Source organism: Panthera tigris, chromosome D1 (genome assembly GCF_018350195.1).
Source record: "Panthera tigris isolate Pti1 chromosome D1, P.tigris_Pti1_mat1.1, whole genome shotgun sequence".
Lineage (NCBI taxonomy): Eukaryota > Metazoa > Chordata > Mammalia > Carnivora > Felidae > Panthera > Panthera tigris.
The window spans coordinates 43328145-43349711 of record NC_056669.1 but is presented as its reverse complement, the minus strand read 5'-3'; the positions used below and the strand labels follow the sequence as shown (position 1 = coordinate 43349711).

Below are 21567 nucleotides of genomic sequence, written 5' to 3'. Positions count from 1 at the left end.
GGTTAGTTTTGAAGTAACTGACAAGCATTCATAGTTTGTATTCAAAGTATTATAGAAAATATATAATGGAAAATACTAAAATAAAACTTGTAAAAGCATTCATGCCCAGATTTATACACCTGTGCAGCACTTCCATGCCATCTGTAAACCTCAGTTTCCTCATCTATAATGTGAGGATGGCAATATCATCTACCTCTTGGATCTGTTGCAATTACACAAGATAATGAATATGAGATGCTGAGCACAGGGTCCCTAGTATAGTAAGTACATGATGCGTAATGGCTATTTCTATGTTGTTTAGTTTCCCTTGAAGAGAAATAAGCTTAACTACATATGATCTTATCTTGTCTCTCCACATAAAAACTCCCCTTGATGAACACAATCATGAGACTGTTCGCTCATGGTCTGATTTCTGGAGGTGAAGAGTTTGAGATAACAGTGAAAAGGAGAGAGATGAACTCAAAGGTCTGTTCCCGCTCCCTGTGAGGAGGACAGATGAAAGACCTAATACCGTTAGCTTCAAGGACAAGCCATGGGTTTTCTGGACACATTCCAAAAGAGGCCTTCCTCTGGGAAACTTCTATTCAAACCACCTGCAGAAATGTTCTTCCAGCATGGCCCTTAGAGGAGATCTTCTATTATCAAGAGGCTTGTTTAATTTATGAAAACATCCAACCACATACCTGTATCCCATCTGTTTGACTGAGGTACAGCTGGATGTTGACATAGTCAGGTCTGTTCTCTTGCCAAAACTGAGAGGACATAAAAGTAAATAGACATAAGAATTCCTTCTGTGTACTCAGACTTTCTCCTATTCTAACATATGTGATTCTACAATTTAAGATGTATGGTGTCTAATCACAGTCAACCTTTACTAGCAAATGTGTATATATACATAGGTACATATATGTATGTCATATACATGCCAGATTCTGACATTAAAAACCTGCTCCTATTGGCATAATTAGTGCAAGCAGTAGTAGTAGTGATAAGGGAATAGTAGATGGTAGCAGTGCAAGACCATAATCCTGTCATCTTATTTCACTTTTTAATTTTTTTAGAGAGAGAGATAAAGGGAGTGAGTGGGCGAGAGAGGGACACAGGGGGAGAGAGACAGAGAGACAGAGAGACAGAGAGAAAGAGAGACAGAAGAGAGAGAGAGAATCCCAAGCAGGCTCCACACTCAGCATGGAGCTACACATGGGACTCAATCCACTACCCTGGGATCATGACCTGAACCGAAATCAAGAGGTAGGATGCTCAACTGACTGAGCCACCCAGGAATCCCTATGTTATCTTTATACATACAAAACCAAGCATGTGAAATATTACACTGATATCCCCCTAAATCCTTTCCCTATATCTCTTATTTTATTCCTTAAGAGTCCCTAAATTAGAACCAAGAGTTCACTCCTAAAGAACATGATTTTCTTTAAAAAAAAAAAAACAAAAAAAAAAACCCACAAATAATGATATAAAATATGCATGCTAGGAATCACAAAAAAAAAAAAAAAAAAACCAACAAAAACAAAAACAAAAGGCAGAGTTCTTATTCTTGCCTTCCTCTTACTCAGTCAGCACTAGTTTTCCTTGTACAAAAATGTATGAGGCTGTAAACATACCTGCCAAAATAAAATAGTCTCAAAAAAAATCTCAAACATTTCAATGCCTTGAAAAATAAAATAAGAAAAATATCACCTACAGGAAAATAAACTCAGCAAAGAGGGTAAAAGGGTTGTTCTTGTCTCTGTATGCTGCCTTTTTCTAGAAGACAAAAATGAACCTACTAATAATTGGCCTTCCTCTGAATGAACCCTGACTTCTGAAATCTGTTATTTTAAAAATATTTTTGCACTTGAAATTAATATTACACTGCATGTTAGCTAATTGGAATTTAAATAACTTAAACTGGAATTTAAACAAAAATTTTAAAATATTTTTAAATGTTATACAAATACAAGTTTAAAAATAATTTTTATACTATATTTTTTTTTATTTTTAAAAGTATTCTTCTTCTTAGGGCCTCCTTTCATCACCCCGATAAGGACAAGGCATCAAAAGTGGAAGAGAAGGAGAGGAGCACCTCCACCTGGTGGGCTCCTTGGAGAACAGAGAGGAGTGTTTGAGGTGTGGATCCCAGGAAAGGCATCAATAGGAACAGCACTTCTTCAAAAGACAAACCATTTCTTGAACAGAGATGAGCATAGTGGGTTTGCTTTAGATGGTAATGTTTTGTTGGACTTTACTGCAGCAAGAGGATCCACTGATTCAAAGTATTATTTCTATATTATACTATGATACATTATCTACATTACCTACAATGGCCAAGTTTATAGCAACATTATCTACAATGGCCAAGTTATGGAAACAGCCCAAGTGTCCACCGACTGATGAATGGATAAAGAAGATGTGGTATATATACAATGGAATATTACTCAGCTATAAAAGCAAATGAAAACTTGCCATTTGCAATGACATGGGTGGAGCCAGAGAGTATAATGCTAAGTGAAATAAGTCAGAGAAGGACAAATGCCATATGATTTCACTCATATGTGTAATTTAAGAAATAAAACAAACACGCATAGGGAAAAAAAGAGAGGGGGCAAACCAAGAAACAGACTTTTTTTTTTTTTTAATACACTCTTAACTATACTGAATGGTTATCAGAGAGGAGGTGGGTGGGGATAGGTTAAACAGGTTATGGGGATTAAGGAGTGAACTTGCAAAGAGCACCAGGTGATGTATGGAAGTGCTGAATCACTATATTGTACACCTGAAACTAATATTACAGTGTCTGTTATAACTGGAATTTAAATAAAAATTTAAAAATAAGTATTTAATTTAATTTAATATAAAAAATGATACATTGGGACTCAAAGTAGAAGTTTTAGGAATGCAAAAAAAAAAAAAAGGCACATTGCAAATGGTGGGGGGATTAAGTAGGGTTTCATCACCCCTCTGGCCCCATTTACCGTGGGAGGAACACGTGGCAGGTGACTTGTCTCTCTTCCCATATTGGCCCTGAGACTTCTAAGGATTTACTCACTCATCTAGGCCTCAGGTTTTTTCATCAGGACAATGGTAGGGCTGAATGTCATCATCTCTTTTCAGATGTAAAACTATACATTTTCTGACAGGTGGAAACTCTGAGTTATAAAGCCCCAATAAAAACATATTTACTTTAAAAGTGATAAATGATCATTCTCAGCTCCCATCATACTCTTAAAATATAATCGTTAATTATATACCATCAAATAGCTGCCTCAAGTTACAGCCAAATGCTAAATTCATTTTTAGGCCCTTTTGGAACTGAATCAGGATTTATGACTTTTAGTTCCAAAAAAACAGAAGTTTCTAGATGCCAGTGATGAATAGCACCTCAAAAAACACATGGCTTTTGTTGATTCTTGTCTTAAATGTTTACCAGGATGCTGTTCTGAGATCAGTCCAATGACTCCTGCATCGATAACTGGTATTTGGTACCCACAGCTCCTAGTAAGAACTATGGAAATTTGAATGATGTTTTTAATGATGTCAATGTCTCCACTTTAACCTACCCCTCACTGAAGATAATAATATCTACTAAGGGAACAATTTTCTACAAATAAAAGGAAAAGGGAAAAAAATAAGGGAAAAATAAATATATGGATCAACACAATCTTGCAAATAGATTAGGACTGTAGGATCATGCACAAATATTATGTTCTTCATTTTTACTTCTCCTGCCTATCACCCTTCCTTATTTTTCTCACAAATAAAAAATAACAGGATGTGAGTCCTGGAAGGAACTTTACAGATCACTAAGAGGAATCATGGTAATCATTTCTTAAATGCCTTCAAAATGATAGATACTTTAGATATATTAAAGCTAAGTCTCACATCAGGTTTCAAGTGCTGGTAGCCTCCTTTACAAATTGAAAGCATAAATCAGGTTTATAGAGATTAAGTGATTTACTCAAGGACTTGCAGTTCATATGAGGTAGAACCACTGTTCCATTGTAAATGACAGAATCCGAATGCCTGATGTAGCCTTGATCCCTCATTTTGATTTTGCCAATATGACCCACAGAGGTGAAGTGACTTGGAGCAAGTCATGTGGTTAGATATTAGCCGAGCTGGTACCAGATCACCTGACATCTGGCCCTGTGGTCTCCTTCATTCACCAGGTTGGACAATCTGCCCAAGCAAGATCCACTTAAGATCCACATTTGTCATCACGACAGATAGTCTGACACCAAGACAGTCACTAGGGCAACTAAGGTAACTTTGTCTTAGGCATTCTAGAATAATGTGAAACACAGTTGGAACAAGATTGAAAAGACTCTATATTTTCATTGGTTTTCAAAAACATTTTCACCTACTCTCACATAAACTGTATGTAAAGTCACTATGCTGTATTGCAGTTGATCTGTCTCTCTGTCTCTGTCTCTCTCTCTCTCTCTCACACACACACACACACACACACACACACACACACACGCTGAACTTGGTAACACAGTTGCAAACACATCATCCTTAGAAGCATAACTGGAAGACCAATGTTCATCCCGCTGATGTGAAAAATCAAAACCTGGGTGCAGAAGTGTGTATAGAAGATAGTCATCACTGTATTGTTTACACTAGTTTAAAGCTTGTATATTATTTACTCCACAGAATCTTAAGGATAAAGCACATCCATCAAAAAACTTGAAATGAAAACATAAATCTTAAGATTCAACTCCTTTGAAGGTCCAGCCACTTAACATTCTTGTCTTTCCTTTAATCCTTTCCTTCCCTACTACTTGCCTTATACAACATCTATTATTCAAATGTGCCTTTTCTCATCTTGGATCCACTTATGGCCTCTTATTTAAAAAAAAAGTACAGGTTTTAGATATCAGTTCAAGAAAGATTAAAAAATTAGAAAAACAAAGGTAGAATTAGGAAATCCCATAAGTAATACAACTGGTTAATAATCATATGAAGAGAGGTTCAATCTTATTAGCATTCAGGAGAAAATAGAATGAGATCTCACTGTTTAAGAGATTGGTAGAGATTAACAAGATTGGTAATATAATGTTTTAAAATAAATGTCTCTCATACTCTTTGGTAGAAATGAAAATTTCTCTTTGGAGAGTGTTTTGTCAGTATATATTAAAAATTTAAATTCATTCACAACCTCCTCATAACCTCCAACTCAGGAAGTCAGTCTTGGGGATCAACCCAGGAAAAAATACTCACAAATCGAAGAGTGGTGATTTTGCTCTTAAAAGTTTTTCCTCTTTAGCCTCAAAGACAGAACTCTCTCATGGTTTTCCTGCTAACTCACTGGCCAGTCTGACCAGACTCCTTTGTTGGCTGTAATTCATCTTCTGTGCCTCCAGAAACTGCAATATCCCAGAGCTTGATGTTTTCACACACACTTCCAAGATCTACATTTATATCAGTCTTGCTCAAATCCTTTCAATGGCTTCTCATCCCTCCCGTTTGTCCCCTCCTGATTCAGCAGGTCCCTGGTAGGTCCCAGGAATCTGTACTTTTTTTTTCCAATTGTGGTAAAATATACATAACTGTCCTTAAGTGTACAGTTCGTGACATTAAATACGTCCACACTGCTGTGCAGCCATCACCACCCTCCACCTCCAGAACCGTGTCATCTTTCTAAACTGAAACTCCATGCCCATCAAACAATAACCCTCTGTTCATGTTTCCTGAGTCCCTGGCAACCACTGTTCTACTTTCTGTGTCTATGAACTAGACATCTATGTACCTCATATAAACAGAGTTGTACTATATTTGTCCTTTTACGTCTGATTTAATTCATTTAGTATAACATTTTCGAGGTTCATCCACACTGCATTTCTCAGAACTTCATTCTTTTTTAAGAAATATTATTCCCTTCTATGTATATGCCACATTTTCTTTATCCATCAGCAGGCGTTTGGGTTATGTGGCTATTGTGAATAATGCTGCTATGAACACCGGTGTACAAATATCTGTTCAAATCCTTGCTTTCAGTTCTTCTATCTCCAGAAACCATTTATTTTTTGCATAAAATCCAAAGACTTTATGTCATCCACTTTTCCCCCAAAACAGCATACACACCAGGTCTCTCTCTGATTGATTCTCTTAACTATTTTCCCCCTTTCTTACTTTGCTTTGCCCACACAGATTTCTTTCATCTTCTTCCCAAACTACCAAGCATACCACTGCATCAGAGCCCTAGCCTGTGGAGTTAGATCCCCTTTTCCACAAGATTTCTGCCTAGTCTGCTCATTCATTTCACTAAGGGCTCTGCTAAAATACCTTTCTGGGAGTTGAATTCCCAATTACACAATATATAATTAGTGTGTCCTTTATGGTTTACTCTGTTGCTTTATCCCACTTTCTTTTTCTTCTTTGTCCTAATCAGAATCAGGCATCCTATGTATTTAGTAGTTTGTTGTCTATCTTCCCCACTTAGGATGAGCTCAAAAACTTGTTTTTGTTTTGCTCTCCAATGTAGCTCCAGGTCCCAGAACAGTCTGTGATTCATGGCAGGCAATGAGTGATTATTTGATGAGTGACAGAATGACAGACTGAATAAATGAAAATCTGCATACAAAGACATGTATGATACTCACTGCAGTGTTCTTTGTTATAAAAAAGATCCATCATTAAGGGATGGTTAAATAAAGTACTAAGTACATCTATATTGCAAAATACTCTATAGCAGTAAAAAGAATGAGGTAACTCTATTATGTGCTATTATTAAAAATGTTCAAGACATAGTGATAAGCTTAAAATAAGCAATTCATAGAACAATACAAATAGTACGGTAGAATTTATACAACACTTCTGAGTTACCTCTGGTTACACAGATTGGGCGAGGAAAATATTAAGGAAGGATTTGGTTTATCTGAATGATTTGACACTTTTCCAAAGAAGGCATATGGATTACCAAGAGACACATGAAAAAAAATGCTCAACATCACTAATAATTGTGAAAATGCAAATCAAAATCACAATGAGATATCACCACACATCTGTCAAAATGGCTAGTATTAAAAAAGAAATACTAAGTGTTCATGAGGACATGGAGGAAAAATAACCCTCATGTACTGCTGGTGGCAATGCAACCACTGTGGAAAACAATAAGAGAAGTACCTTAGAATATTAAAAATGGAAATACCATATGACCCAGTAATTCCACTACTGGGTAATTTACCCAAAGAAAGTTCAAACACTAATCTCAAAAGACATATGCACCCCTATGTTTATTGCAGCATTATTTGCAATAGCCAAATTTTTGAAGCAACTTAAATGTTTTCCGATACATGAATGGAATGATCATATATACATATGTATATAAATAGAGAGAGAGATAATTGAGAAACATATATATATATATATATATGATATATATATAATGAGAAATAAATCTTGTCATTTGCAACAATATGGATTGACCTAGAGGGTATTATGCTAAGTGAATGAAATCAGAGAAAGACAAATACCATATGATTTCACTTCTATGTAGAATCTAAAAAACAAAACAAATAAGGCACCCAGGTAGCTCAGTCAGTTAAGTGTCCAACTTTGGCTCAGGTCATGATCTCACGACTCATGAATTCAGGTCCTGCATCAGGTTCTGTGCTGACAGCTCAGAGCCTGGAGCCTGCTTTGGTTTCTGTGTCTCCCTCTCTCTCTCTTCTCCTCCCCCACTCACACTCTCTCTCAAAACTATAAATATTAAAAATTTTTAAAACACAAAACAAACATACAGAAATAGGCTCATAAATACAGAGAACAAACTGGGGGGTAGCCAAAGGAAAGGGGGGTTGTGGTATAGATGAAACAGGTGAAAAGGATTGAGAGGTACAGACTTCCAGTTATAAAGATGAAAATTATAGCATAGGGGAGCTAGCCAATAATTTATAATAACTTTTTATGGTGAAAGATTATGACTACATGTATTGTGGTAAGCAGTTTGTAATGTGTAATTGTCAAATCACTATGCTATACATCTGAAACTAATAAAACACCGTATGTCAACTATTCTACAACTAAAAAGAAAAAATTTATAGCAAAAATGCATATTTGTATTACTTGTATAATTTGCAAAAATTGAGATATATATATCAATAGATAAATAAAAAGCTACATGTAGGATAGATGAAGGAGGCCTGCTTTTTATTTAAGAAATAAAACTTAGAATTTGGGATTTTCGACATTCTGCCTAGTGTGCCAAAAGTTTGGTGATGGTCCATTTGGAATATTAAAGGTGGAAATAAGAGATTAGAGCTAACAGAACGAAGGATGGAAAGTGTAGTAGCAACCACCTGCTGATGTGGCCCTCTACGTGCTTTCCCTCATCACCCCATATGCATACCTCACCGACCATAAGCCTACGTTTCCAGGTTAAAATATTCTACATTAAAACACAAATATGAGCATTTCTATGTTAAAAAATACCATAGATATATACACATATTCTCAGATAGCAACATCTGAAAATGTGTGTACTAAATTATTAACATGCTCTTCCTGTTCTCTTAAGAATTTTTTCTCGTTCTTTCAACTTATCTGCATATTTCCTGGTTTACTCTATAATAAGTATTTATTATTTTTGTCATTTGAAAAAAATACTATTTTTAATGAAAAAAATAACCAACCGAATTTTACCTTGTTATGTAACACACAGAGTAAGTCGGCAAACCAACGGAAGGACTGGATGTCTCTGCACACCCAAATAAAATATAGTCTTCTGAGCTTGTACGGTTCCCAGTCATCCCTGTAAAATTAAAAGAACGCAGCAGGGATTAGGATGAAAAAAAAATTAAGAATCCCTGTATCTGAAAATTTGCTTTTCATTAGTAAGCAAGCAACCCACAGAAAAACCAGTCATTTACATTTTATCATTTGTCATAGGACTTACTACAGCTCTTAAACGAATTTAAAATGCAATATACCCACTCAGAGGAACGATACACTCCATGAATTAAAGTGTTTATTATTTGTGAATATTATATGCAGATCACCCATTTCCAGTGTGAAGGCAATAAACTCCTGGACCAGAATAATATGAACCCTGCATCTCAGAAAAAAGTTCTCTATTTTCTGTGAATTCTATCACTCAGCAGGGCTCCACTGGTCATCAGGCGTGCCCTGGCCTCCAGGCAAAATGAGCCAAAACCATTCCAGAAAGCTGGTTGTTTATCCCCTTCTCAATAATCCTTAAAGAAAGAGATGTAACAGCCACCTACTATGTAATGCATTCCAGTAACTCATAATTCCAAGTCTGGATTCCTATTTATAATTATGAAGTCGACTTGAGGTTAAGAAAATATTTTCTCTTTTTCTTAACTTGGAGTGCCCAAATAACTTGCAGTATGTTTTCAGAAGCAAATGATTCCTGGCTTGGAATATGGTTATTTTTCTAAGAACCTCCAAAAAGTCCCAAATTTGTAACAAGTATTTAAAATTGAATATCATTCAAACACATCATTTCAACTTTATTATTCTTTGTTTCAGTACTCCATAAAAGAGTTTTAATGCAAATTGTGCCTTCTTGAAAAGTGAATGGAATACATTTGAGAATAATTTTTTACTATTATGTTTATTTTTTCATGAAAATTAATATTAATCAATTAATTTTTGCTTATAATCTTAGAACTAAAATAACTGAAAAAGTATTTACTCGGTAAGCAGTCTCATATTTGAAATTTTTATTCTTCAGTCTGTTATAACTTTGCCGAGTAATAGGCCGAGGCATCATGTGCTCATTTGTTAACTCCTGAGAAAAACTTTTCCTAACCAAAATTCTACAATGACCCCAACCCTTTATTTTTTTTATCCCATTATCCTCTCTTCTTTTTATCATAGTTCTAATATTTTCTGAAATAATGTTATTATGAATTTCTCACTGGTTTATTTTTCACCTGCTCCATCTGAATGGAAGCTTTTTAAGGGCAGGGACTATGTTTCATTCATGACTTTATTACCAGTCCCTATAAGATGGTTTGGCATGTAGGTGCTCCAAAGTATTTGTTGACAGAATGGATGAAGAGTACCACTTACTATTTATGAGGAAGTAGAGAAATGAAGGTTGGTGGAATAATTTTCAAAGGACACAGGAACGGGGAGCCTGGGTCGCTCCATCAGCTGAGCTTCTGACTCTTGGTCTGGGCTCAGGTCATGATCTCACGGTTCGTGAGATGGAGCCCCACATCGCGCTCTACATGCTGACAGTGCGGAACCTGTCTGGGATTCTGTCTCTCTCTTCCTCTCTCTCTGACCCTCCCCTGTTCGCTCACTCTCTCACAGAAATGAAGAAATAAACTTTTTAAAAAATAATTTTAAAAAAGGACAGATGAATGCCAAATTGTGATATTTTACAAGAGAGCATGCTGAAAGCCACAGACCACATATTGAGAAACACTGAATTACTCCCCTCATCAATCAGTACATGGAGTTCCATGAACAACAAGTAACGTAGTGCCTCCTTATCTGTGGTTTCACTTTCTGTGGTTTCAGTTACCCTCAAGGTCATCCGCGGCAGGGAAGCAGATAATCACTGCTCCACCTGACATATTGTCGGAAGGTCAACAGCACACAATGCTTACATCATTCGCTTCACTTCATCTCATCACCTAGGCATTTTATGATCTCACCTCATCACAAGAAGGGTGACTACATTACGATAAAATATTTTGAGAGATACCACACTCACAAAACTTTCATCACAGTATATTATAATTTTCCTATTTTAATATTTGTTATTATCTCTTATTGTGCATAATTGATAAGTTAAGCTTACAGAAAAAAGCAGAGTATATGTAGGGTTTAGCACCATCTGCAGTTTCAGGCATACACAGGGGATCTTGGAATGTATTCCCTGTGTGCAAGAGGGAGGACTACTGTAGACAAATTCTGTGAGGAATTATCTCATACTAAATGGGAGATGTTTAAAATATTGATAGTTCCCTATTTGAACTAATAAAATGGATCAGAATGACATACAGCAGGGTGTTGAGTATTGATGCAAATGGAGTTACTCCAATGCCTCCGGCCACACAGAGGCTAACCTCGTAGTTCAAGGATTCCTCAAATGGACTTCCAAATGGACCATCAATGTACAGCCTGTGGAGAAGGCAGACAAAGGTGGGAAAAATGAAAAGAAGTTAAATTAATTCTCTGTAGTATGTAGCAAACATGCTGAATCCAATTTCTAGGCTCTGTATGGCTCAGGCCTTATTTCATGACTTCTCATACTGACAAACCTAAAGGAATAAGAAATGTTATGTATAAACTCTCAATACTAAAACAAGTACATCTGTTTCTAAGCCTTCCCTTTTGAGGGAAAATAAAATAAAAAATATTTTAACGTTAATTAAAAGTATAGAGAAGCATTTATAGGACCATGACAGATAGCTAAGGACAAGTTAAAGCTCTGATCATATTAGTATATTTGATTAAATTAAAATATCAATTGGTTTACTGGGTCTAAATTCAGTAAGTAAGGGTTCTCTTCAATAGCAAAGTCAGTAGTAGCAATATTTTCAGAAACATTTACTATGTGAACAGAAAAGTAATAGAAGAAAAAAATAAAGAAACTGTTCCTCCTCTCTCCCTATTGAGGCTTATTAGTATAGAAACAGCTGGAGAATAATCTCAAAGGAATCTCCACTTACTTGGGATTGTATATGCAAGCAAGTGTGTGTGTGTGTGTGTGTGTGTGTGTGTGTGTGTGTGTGAAATCCTTAACTTCAACAAAACTTGCTAATTGTTCACTTAATATTTTTCCTCCATACTTTCTTAATAACAAAACATTAATTTATTCAGGGAAGCAAAGTGACCAGCTGAAACACTACACTGCCTAAAATCTATTGCATTTATTTTGACTGTGTGACTATGAACTTGTTGGTGTAACGTAAATGGAAGTACAACCGGAAAAATTGGAAGGCTTCCTGAAGGAAGCTGTCTCAGTTGAAAGTTGCATCTCTTTATTCCTCCCTTTCCTTTTTTTCTTTCTTCTTAGTACCTAAAATGTTGACTTGATGGCCTTAATACTTGTCTTTGATGGCTGTAAAATTAATATAGCCTCTAAAAAACTACCTTGTTCTAGGTATCTTAATGTTAAAGATATGTTAAAGGCACTGCCATTTTAATGCTCTTTTTTATATATTTTACATATATTTATATATATATTTATATATATATTTATATATATATTTATATATATATTTATATATATTTACATATATTTATATATATTTATATATATTTATATTTATAAATAAATATTTAATATATTTATAATATATAATAATATAATTAATATTCAATTAATTAATATTAATATTAATATTAATTAATATTTAATTATTAATTAAAATTTAATTGATTAATAATATATAATAATATAATTAATTATTATAATATAATAATATATATTATATTATTATATATATAAATATATATACATATATTTATATATATATATATAATATATATATAAATATATGTATATATAAACTTTGCTAAAACATAGCAACTGTCCCCCGAAGTATATTTATGTTGTCAGTGTTATGATACACGTACCTTTTATTGTAAGGAACGACTGCAATGATAGATCATTTAATATCAAGCATTTGTGAACTTACTGGTTAAATGCTGAATGAATTAATGAATGGACAGTCTTTGGACCTCTGAGCTCTATGCATGTAGTCTAAGTTGTATACCACTACCCATGTCAGGATTTGGTTTCCTTTCCTCCTGGGTACTTATAGACTATACTTCTCGGAAGTTTTTGTGGTTATATTGAGCCATATATCTAATTCTGACCACTGGGCTGTGAGTAGAGGCAATACTTGCTACTTCCAGAATAAGGCAGAGAAAAGCGTTGTCCCCTCTATCAGAAGAACTAAAAGCCATGAGTTGAACCGGAAGATAAAAGGCAACTGAATCCCTGACTTATCACTTGAAGCAGTTGTTTTGGATCCACTGATTCACAAAAGTCACTTCATGAGTAAGAAATAAGTCTGTTTTGTGTCTTATCACATTTTCAGGATATTTCAAGGTTGACTAGTTACTATAGCAGAGCTTAGACCATCATGACCACCACGTATAGGGTTTATATTTAAATCCTCAAAGGACTTTGCAAAAGTACTGCTTTAAAAAATACTGTATCTAATAAAAAAAGCTACTTATTGTACCTCAAGGAACAATAACCAAAGTTTGAATGCTTAAGGTAGTGTTCTAAACACAGCAGAAATTCAGAAAATATTGACAGATCAGATACCACAATATACTGATTCTTACTACATCCATCTTATTCATACTTTATAAATTATTCACTCAATAAACATGCACTATGTGCCAACTAGCTCTGTGATACTATTTTGGACTCAAAGATAAAACTGACACCATGACATCAAAAATGACTTTACTAGAGGGGTGCATGGGTGGCTCAGACAATTGAGCATCTGACTCTGGCCCAGGCCATGATCTCATGGTCCGTGAGTTCGAGCCCCTCATCAGGCTCTGTGCTGACAGCTCAGAGCCTGAAGCCTGCTTCAGATTCTCTGTCTCCCTCTCTCTCTGTCCCTCCTCCACTCATGCTCTGTCTCTCTCAAAAAATAAACAAACATTTTTTAAAACATTTTAAAGAATGACCTTAACAGAGCTTTTGCATCTTCATATGAAAATCACATTAAATGGATTGGAGGATGAAAAAATTACTACAATGCTTTGATCTTTTTGAAGATAAGATCTTGGGGCACCTGGGTGGCTCAGTCAGTTAAGCATTCAACTTTAGTTGGGTCATGATCTCAGAGTTTGTGAGTTCAAGCCCCACATCAGGTTCTGTCCTGACAGCTTGGAGCCTGGAAACTGCTTCAGATTCTGTGTCTCCCCCTCTCTCTGCCCCTCCCCCACTCATGCTGTCTCTCTCTGAATAAACGTTAAAATGAATAAATGTTAAAATGAATAAACATTAAAAATGAATAATTTTTTTCAAAAAAAATTTTAAAGATAATATCTTTAAAAACATCAGTGATAAAATTGGCAGATGGTTTTAATATGTATTTAAAAAGCAGAATTTAGGATAGGATTCTTTATATTTATCTAAATGTATTTAGCTCCTCAAGTGCAATGCGTATTTTCATTTTATAAAGGTATTTTCACTAAACAGAAAAAGAACAACCTTAAAACAAAGCTACTAGAAGATATTTGAAAACTAAAGATTACTACATTAGATTATTGATAGAAATCTCAACATTATCCGTGGCTCAGAAACAACATATGTGAATTGATTCTACCACTTCTCACCATGTAAGCAAATCTAGAATATAAACATTAAATAAGAAAATTGGGCTTAAAAATAAATACTTCAACTGCAAAAACAGATCGTTGCAAATGTCTACAGCAATGGAGGATTCTACTTTAGAATCCATTACACCTAGTACAATCTTCTCTTAGTCATTCATTCATTGAACAAATGCTCTTATGCACCTGTAATGTGACAGTGTTTGACGTGTCAGGGAAACAGAAATGAACAAGGAAGAAAAAGTCCTTGGCCCCTTGGTTCTTTGATTCTAGTGGAAGAGGAGCTAGCCCATAAATAAAGACACAAAAATATATATAATGTCATAGAGTGCTAAGTGCTTTTAAAAACAGGTAAAATGTAATAATTACTGAAGTTATGTGACTGTTACATAAAAATGCATTATACTGTTCTGTTTACTTTTATATATGCTTGAAATTTTGCATAGGCAGTTTAAAGGGATAGTCAGAGAATGAATCTCTGTGCATATGGCAATTGAACAGAGACCTGAATGAAGTGAAAGGGCAAGATGCAAAAACATCTGGAAAAAGAATCTTTCCAGCAGGAATAACAGGAAGTATAAATAAACAAAGCATTTTGGCTGAATGATATGTTCACACCAGCTAAACTCTTCTTGGGAAGTTTCAGCTCAGTTTCTTCATTCAATCTCCTGCTAACTTTATTTATGAATTTTTCTTTGTCAGGACTGATACTCTGTTTGGATCAATCCCCGTCCTTTGTTCATTAACAAAATTTTTAGCTCCTATCCAATAAAAAGAACTTTTTAGGCTCTGGAAATTATGGCAGTGAACAAGAGACAAATATCCCTGTCCTTGGAGAGGGCTTCTCTCTGGTGTGATTATCTAACCCATCTTTCATTTGCATATACTTAAGAATCTTTTTTGTGCAAAGTCCTAGAGATAGACAAGTATGTCTCCTCAACTATGGTGCTGCCCACTTCTTTACTTGTGTCTGCTTCTTATAAGAAAAAACAGACACAAGGACAGACATGTTATGTGACCAGCTAAGGATAAGAGCAAAATCATGAAAAACACCTCTCTCCTACTTGTCTGCTTTACAACCCACCCACCCCGCCCCCCACATACACCCTCCCCACGTCTGATGTTCCAGAATAAGTTTTAGAAAGAAGACAAGAATTCAGGGTTCTAGACATTTACTAGGGTTGGGATCATGGGCCACATACTTGTCCTCTCAAAATCTGATTTCCTTGCTTCAAAAAGGACCACTGAAATGTGGTGACACAGAAAAAAGTCTGCTTAAGAGTTGTATAGGGCCACCAATATCAGAAATGCTCTTTGTTAATGGCATCAATAAGCACCTGCAGTGCCCTGTCAGGCCAACTGAGAGGTCCAGTGTGACATGAGAAATGTTGATGGGAATGTGGTGTGAAGGACCTTAGATAATCAGCTGGGGTTTTTTCGTACCTTTCATTTTTTTCCTTATTTTTATTAAGGTTTTTTTTTTTAATTCCAGTATAGATGATACACAGTGTTAAATTTGTTTCAGGTGCACAATATAGTGACTCAACGATTCTATACATTAGTCAGTGCTCATTATGGTATGTGTACTCTTAATCCTCATCACCTATTTCACCCATCCTCCCACCCACATCCCCTCTGGTAACTATCAGTTTGTTCTCTATAAGAGTCTGTTTTTGGTTTGTCTCTCTCTCTTTTTTTCCTTTGTTGCTTTGTTTTGTCTCTGCATGGTATTTGTCTTTCTCTGACTTACTTCTCTTAGCATTATAATCTCTAACTCTATCCATGTCGTTGCAAATGGCAAGATTTCATTCTTATTAAAATTTTTTTTAATGTTTATTTATTTTTGAAAGAGAGAGAGAGAGAGAGAGCAGGGGAGGGGCAGAAAGAGGGGGAGACACAGAATCTGAAGCAGGCTCCAGGCTCTGAGCTGTCAGCACAGAGCCCGACGTGGGGCTCAAACTCATGGACCGTGAGTTCATGACCTGAGCCTAAGTCAAATGCTCAACCAACTGAGCTACCCAGGACCCAAGATTTCATTCCTTTTTACAGCTGAATATTTCATTGTATGTATATACCACTTCTTTTCCATTCATCTATCGACAGACACTTGGGCTGCTTCCATAATTTGGCTATTGTAAATAATGCTGCAATAAACATAGGGATGCATGTATCCCTTTGAATTAGTGTTCCTGTATTCTTTGGATAAATACCAGTAGTGTGATTACTGTAGTAGGGTAGTTCTATTTCTAACTTCTTGAGGAACCGCATTACTGTTTTCTAGAGTGGCTGCAGCAGTTTGCATTCTCAACAACAGTTGTTGTTGCATTAGTGTTCCTTTATCTCTACATCACCATCAACACTTGTTTCTTGTGTTTTTGACTTTAGCCATTCTGACAGGTGTGAGTTGGTATCTCATTATACTCTTAATTTACATTTCCCTGATGATGAGTGATGTTGAGCATCTTTTCATGTGTCTGTTGGTTTTCTGTATATCTTCTTTGGAAAAATGTCTATTCAGGTCCTCTGCCCATTTTTTAATTGGATTATTTGACTTTTCAGATGTTGAGTTGTATCAGTTCTTTAAATATTTTGGATACTAACCCTTTATCGGATATGTCATTTGCAAATATCCTCTATTCAATAGGTTGCCTTTTAGTTTGGTTGATTGTTTTCTTCACTGTGCAGAAGCTTTTTATTTCAGTGTAGTCTCAATATTTTATTTTGCTTTAGTTTCCTTTGCCTCAGGAGACATATCTAAAAAAATGCTGCTACAGCCAATTTCAGAGAAATTACTGCCTATGCTCTCTTCTAGGATTTTTATGGTCTCATATTTAGGTCTTTAATCCATTTCCTGTTTATTTTTGTATATAGCATTAAGAAAGTGGCCCAGTTTCATGCCTCTGCATGTTGCTGTCCAGTTTTCCCAACGCCATTTGTTGAAGAGACCATCTTTTCCCATTGTATATTCTTTTATACTTAGTCAAAGATTAATTGAGCATATAATCATGGGTTTATTTCTAGATTTTCTACTCTGTTCCATTGATCTATGTGTTTGTTTTATGCCAGCACCATACTGTTTTGATTACTACAGTCTGTAATATAACTTAAAGTTTAGAATTGTGATACCTCCAATTTTATTTAGCTTTTTCAACATTGCTCTGGCTATTCAGGGTCTTTTGTGGTTCCATAAAAAATTTTAGGATTGTTTGTTCTGGCTCTGTGAAGAATGCTGGTGTTATTTTGATAGGGATTGCATTGAATGTGTAGATTACTTTGGGTAGTATAGACATTTTAACAATATTTGGTCTTCCAATCCATGAGAATGGAATGTCTTTCCATTTCTTTGTGTCATTTTGAATTTCTTTCATCAGTGTTTTACACTTTTCAGAGTATAGGTCTGTGTTTTACACTTTTCAGAGTATAGGTCTTTTATCTCTTGGTTATGTATATTCCTAGGTATCTTATTGTTTTTGGTGTAATTGTAAATGGTATCACTTTGCGCCACTTCATTATTAGTGTATGGGAACACAACAGACTTCTTTACATTGATTTTGTATCTTGTGACTTTACTGAATTCATTTATCAGTTCTAGTATATTTTTGTTGGGATCTTTAGGATTTTTCTATTTATACTATCATGGCATCTGCAAATAGTGAAAGGTTTACTTCTTCCTTAACAATTTGAATGCCTTTTATTTCTTTTTGTTGTCTGATTGCTGTGGCTAGGACTTCCAGTACTATGCTGAATAAAAGTGGTGAGAGTAAACGTTTTTATTTTATTCCTGACTTTAGAGGAAAAGCTCTGTTTCCCCCATATAGTATGACGCTCACTGTGGGTTTTTCACATAAGGTCTTTGGTAGGTTAAGGTATGCTTCCTCTAGACCTACGTTGTTGAGGGTGTCTATCATGAATGGATGTTGTACTTGTCAAATGCTTTTTCTGCATCTATTCAAATGATCATATGGTTTTTATCCTTCCTCTTATTGATGTGATGTATTACGTTGATTGATTTGCAAATATTGAACCACCCTTGCATCCGAGGGATAAATCACACTTGATCGCGGCGAGTGATTTTTTTAATGTATTGTTGGATTTGGTTTGCTAGTATTTTGTTGAGGATTTTTGTATCTATGTTCATCAGAGATATTGGCCTGTAGTTCTTTTTTTGCAGTGTCTTTATCTGGTTTTGGTATCAGGGTAATGCTGGTCTCATAGAATTAGTTTGAAGTTTTCCCTCCTTTTCTATTTTTGGAATAGTTTGAAAATAGGTATTAACTGTTCTCTAAATATTTTGTAGAATTTGCTTATGAAGCCATCTGGTTCTGGACTTTTGTTTGTTGTGTTTTTTTGATTACTGATTCAATTTCTTTGCTGGTCATCAGTCTGCTCAAATTTTCTGTTTCTTCCTGCTTTAGTTTTGGTAGGTTATGCCATTTGTGCTGTGGCTTGGTAGTTTTTCAGTTGGGACATATTTCTTTGTGTCCTCATTTTGTCTAACTCTTCATGTCTGTTTTGGTGTTTTAGGTAAGTCAGCTCAGTTATGCCTCTTGTTCTTGATGGTAATGATATTATGAAGAAGAGGTCCTCTAGTGCCCTGCAGTGTAGTATCCCCAGGGCCTGGCAAAGGGAATATCTACTAGGTGTGATGGTGTGCTCTGCTGTTGAGTCTTGGTCTTTTTCCTTCATTCCAGTTGCCTGCAGAGGCTCCCTTTTCTTGTTTTGGGCAGTGTTTGCTCCCTAGCTGGGTGGGACACATTTTAATGGGTATGCAGTGGTATGCCTGCAAAATGACACCTGCCACCACTGTGTGATGTGGCCCTGAAAAACATGCAGGTTGGGAGATATGGTGCGGCTTATGCAGGTCTTCCGGTGCAGGGGCCCATAGTACCAGGACTGAGGCAAATGTTACTGGGAAGGGAAGATCTGCTAAAGAACAGGGGGTGAAGTGTGGTGCAAGCCAAGTTAGGTTGCAGAGCCTTATTGGTTCCCACAGGTGGCTGTTGTTTATGCTGGGGGGTAGGGGAATGAAACCGCACAGACCAGCTCCTTTGTTCCTGGAGTCTCCCTGTGATCCCTGATCTCTGGGTCACACTCTGAGATGAAGAAATCACTCTCCCTCTTCTCATCCCACCGTTTTTCAAACTGCTGCTTCCACGTTGTGTCTCTGCTGATTGTGGTCCTTTATCTCTCTTTTTTAAATTTTTAATTCATTAATTTAAAAGTTACATCCAAATTAGTTAGCATATAGTGCCTTCTCTTTAAGGGTGGGGAATCAGCTTCCTAAAGCCGTCCAGGTTCTCCCAGAGCTGAGCACACTGGCTTTTAAAATTCCAGGCTTTAAGTCCCACTGGTTGTAAGAACTCATGAGATTGAGCCCCTCTTGCTTTCACACCCAAATGTTATGGTGATTTGTCCTCCCTGTTCGGGAGCTAGCCAGTGTGCAAGTCTGTTTCTCACCCTTCTCCACATCCCTGGCTCTCTCCCCACTGTGGACAGTCAGGGGGCCTGTATCTGGAATCCTTGGGTGTGGGTGGGAAGTTGTGGCCCCTCCTGCTGGGAGGGAAAAAGCCACCCATGCTGTGGGAAGCTGAGTTTGGAAGAAACAGGGAAAGGAGACTATTGGTTACAGTTGGTTTATTGTCCAGGAAACACAGAGTGATCTCCTGGGGTCATCTGCAGACTATTCTGTCTGTTTCACCACTGGCATCGGTCAGTATCATCAGGGCCATTTTACTCCCAAATCACACCTTCGCCCTTCCTACCTTCTGCAGTATGTCCCCTTCTCTATCTTTAGTTGTGGAGGTTGTTCTGCCAATCTTCAGATTGTTTCCTGTGTTATCAACACCGATGTCAATGAGTGTTACCTAGTTGTATTCATGCGACGAGGCGAGCTCAGAGTCCTCATACTTGGCCATCTTTCCAGCCTGTATCTTCTCTGTCTTTTTTAAATTTTGTTTTGTTTGTTTGCTAGAAATGTGTTTTCACACAAGGAGAAACAACATTTTGCTTCTTTGGGAGGAAAGATGAAGAATGAAATTACTGGTAATTTGGCGACAGCTGGGTTTTTGAGAGAGGCAGAAAGACAAACTACTGAAGTCATTTTTCGTATATTTAATGTGATTAATGTGTAAAATCCATTGCCTTTAATTTATGAGCAGTGATTTTTCTCCCATGTTAGTACCTGCTCTTTAAAGGAATGCTATATTCCTATTATTGTTATATATGTGACAAAATTACAGAAACTAAAAGCAACTCTCCAAAGTCTTGTAACAACATAATAGAGGTGAGATCAACCTGACATATTTTTAAACTTCAGCTGATGACTAATAAAAAGTTCCATTGTGAAGGACTCTGGAAAGAAAAGAATTCTAAGAAGAGGAGAGGTCCTCTTTCCTGGACCATTCGAACATATATAAACATTTTTTCAAAAACTCAGTAAGTTTTTCCTTGAAAGTAGAATCCACTTAACATATTTAAAATTGATTTACTTGTTTTCATGTGTAATGTTAATCAGCTGATAGACCAAGTATATCAGATCTCTTTTTTCTCAATGGAAAAATCCATCATCTGCAAATTGATCCAACTATATTAACAAATAAAATTACAACCAACACTTCTTGAAATCTTGTTCCTCAATAGTTCCTATTACTTCCCTCAAAACAAATTGATATAATAATAAATGAAAATAGAACTTAGACAATCTGAGAATTTATAAAATTATTGTAAGAAAGATGTTTATTAATTTAAGAAAATTGGGGCAGCTGGGTGTCTCAGTCGGTTAAGCATCCGACTTCGGCTCAGGTCATGATCTCATTGTTTGGGAGTTCGAGCCCTGTGTCGGGCTCTGTGCCGACAGCTCAGAGCCTAGAGGCTGCTTCAGATTCTGTCTGTCTGTTTCTCTCTCTATCTCTCTCTCTCCCCTCTCCTGCTTGCTCTTTCTCTCTCAAAAATAAATAAAAACATTTATGAAAATAAAAAAAAGAAAATAGATACTAATTATACCAATATTTCCCAAAAGGAGTTTCAAAGAACAATACTGTAAGGGAGAAAAAAGTATTTTGTAGTCAAATAAATTTGGGAAATGTGTTAAGGAAGTTTTTATTTGTTTATTTAAAAATTTATTTAATTCAAAACTCCTCTAGACCTTTCACATGCCAAGAATGCCTTATAAATCTCCAGGCAGGGGTAAACAATACTTTGTAAACATTATTTCATCATAAATTGTTTCTCCATAAAATATCTGCCAAGATTTTAGAGAATAGGGAACAAGTTAGAAATGGA

General features: G+C 35.9%; 1 protein-coding gene across 1 annotated transcript in view; it reads right to left on the bottom strand.

The window, feature by feature from the left end:
• The window catches only part of NOX4 (NADPH oxidase 4), a 166845-nt gene that overhangs the window by 14697 nt on the left and 130581 nt on the right, over positions 1-21567 (bottom strand). Inside the window, exons 14-16 of the mRNA XM_015536135.2 lie at positions 10981-11100; positions 8644-8752; positions 684-752 (exon numbers count right to left, since the gene is read on the bottom strand). Of these exons, the coding sequence (XP_015391621.2) occupies positions 684-752; positions 8644-8752; positions 10981-11100 (298 nt within the window). The remainder of the gene's footprint in view (positions 1-683; positions 753-8643; positions 8753-10980; positions 11101-21567) is intronic.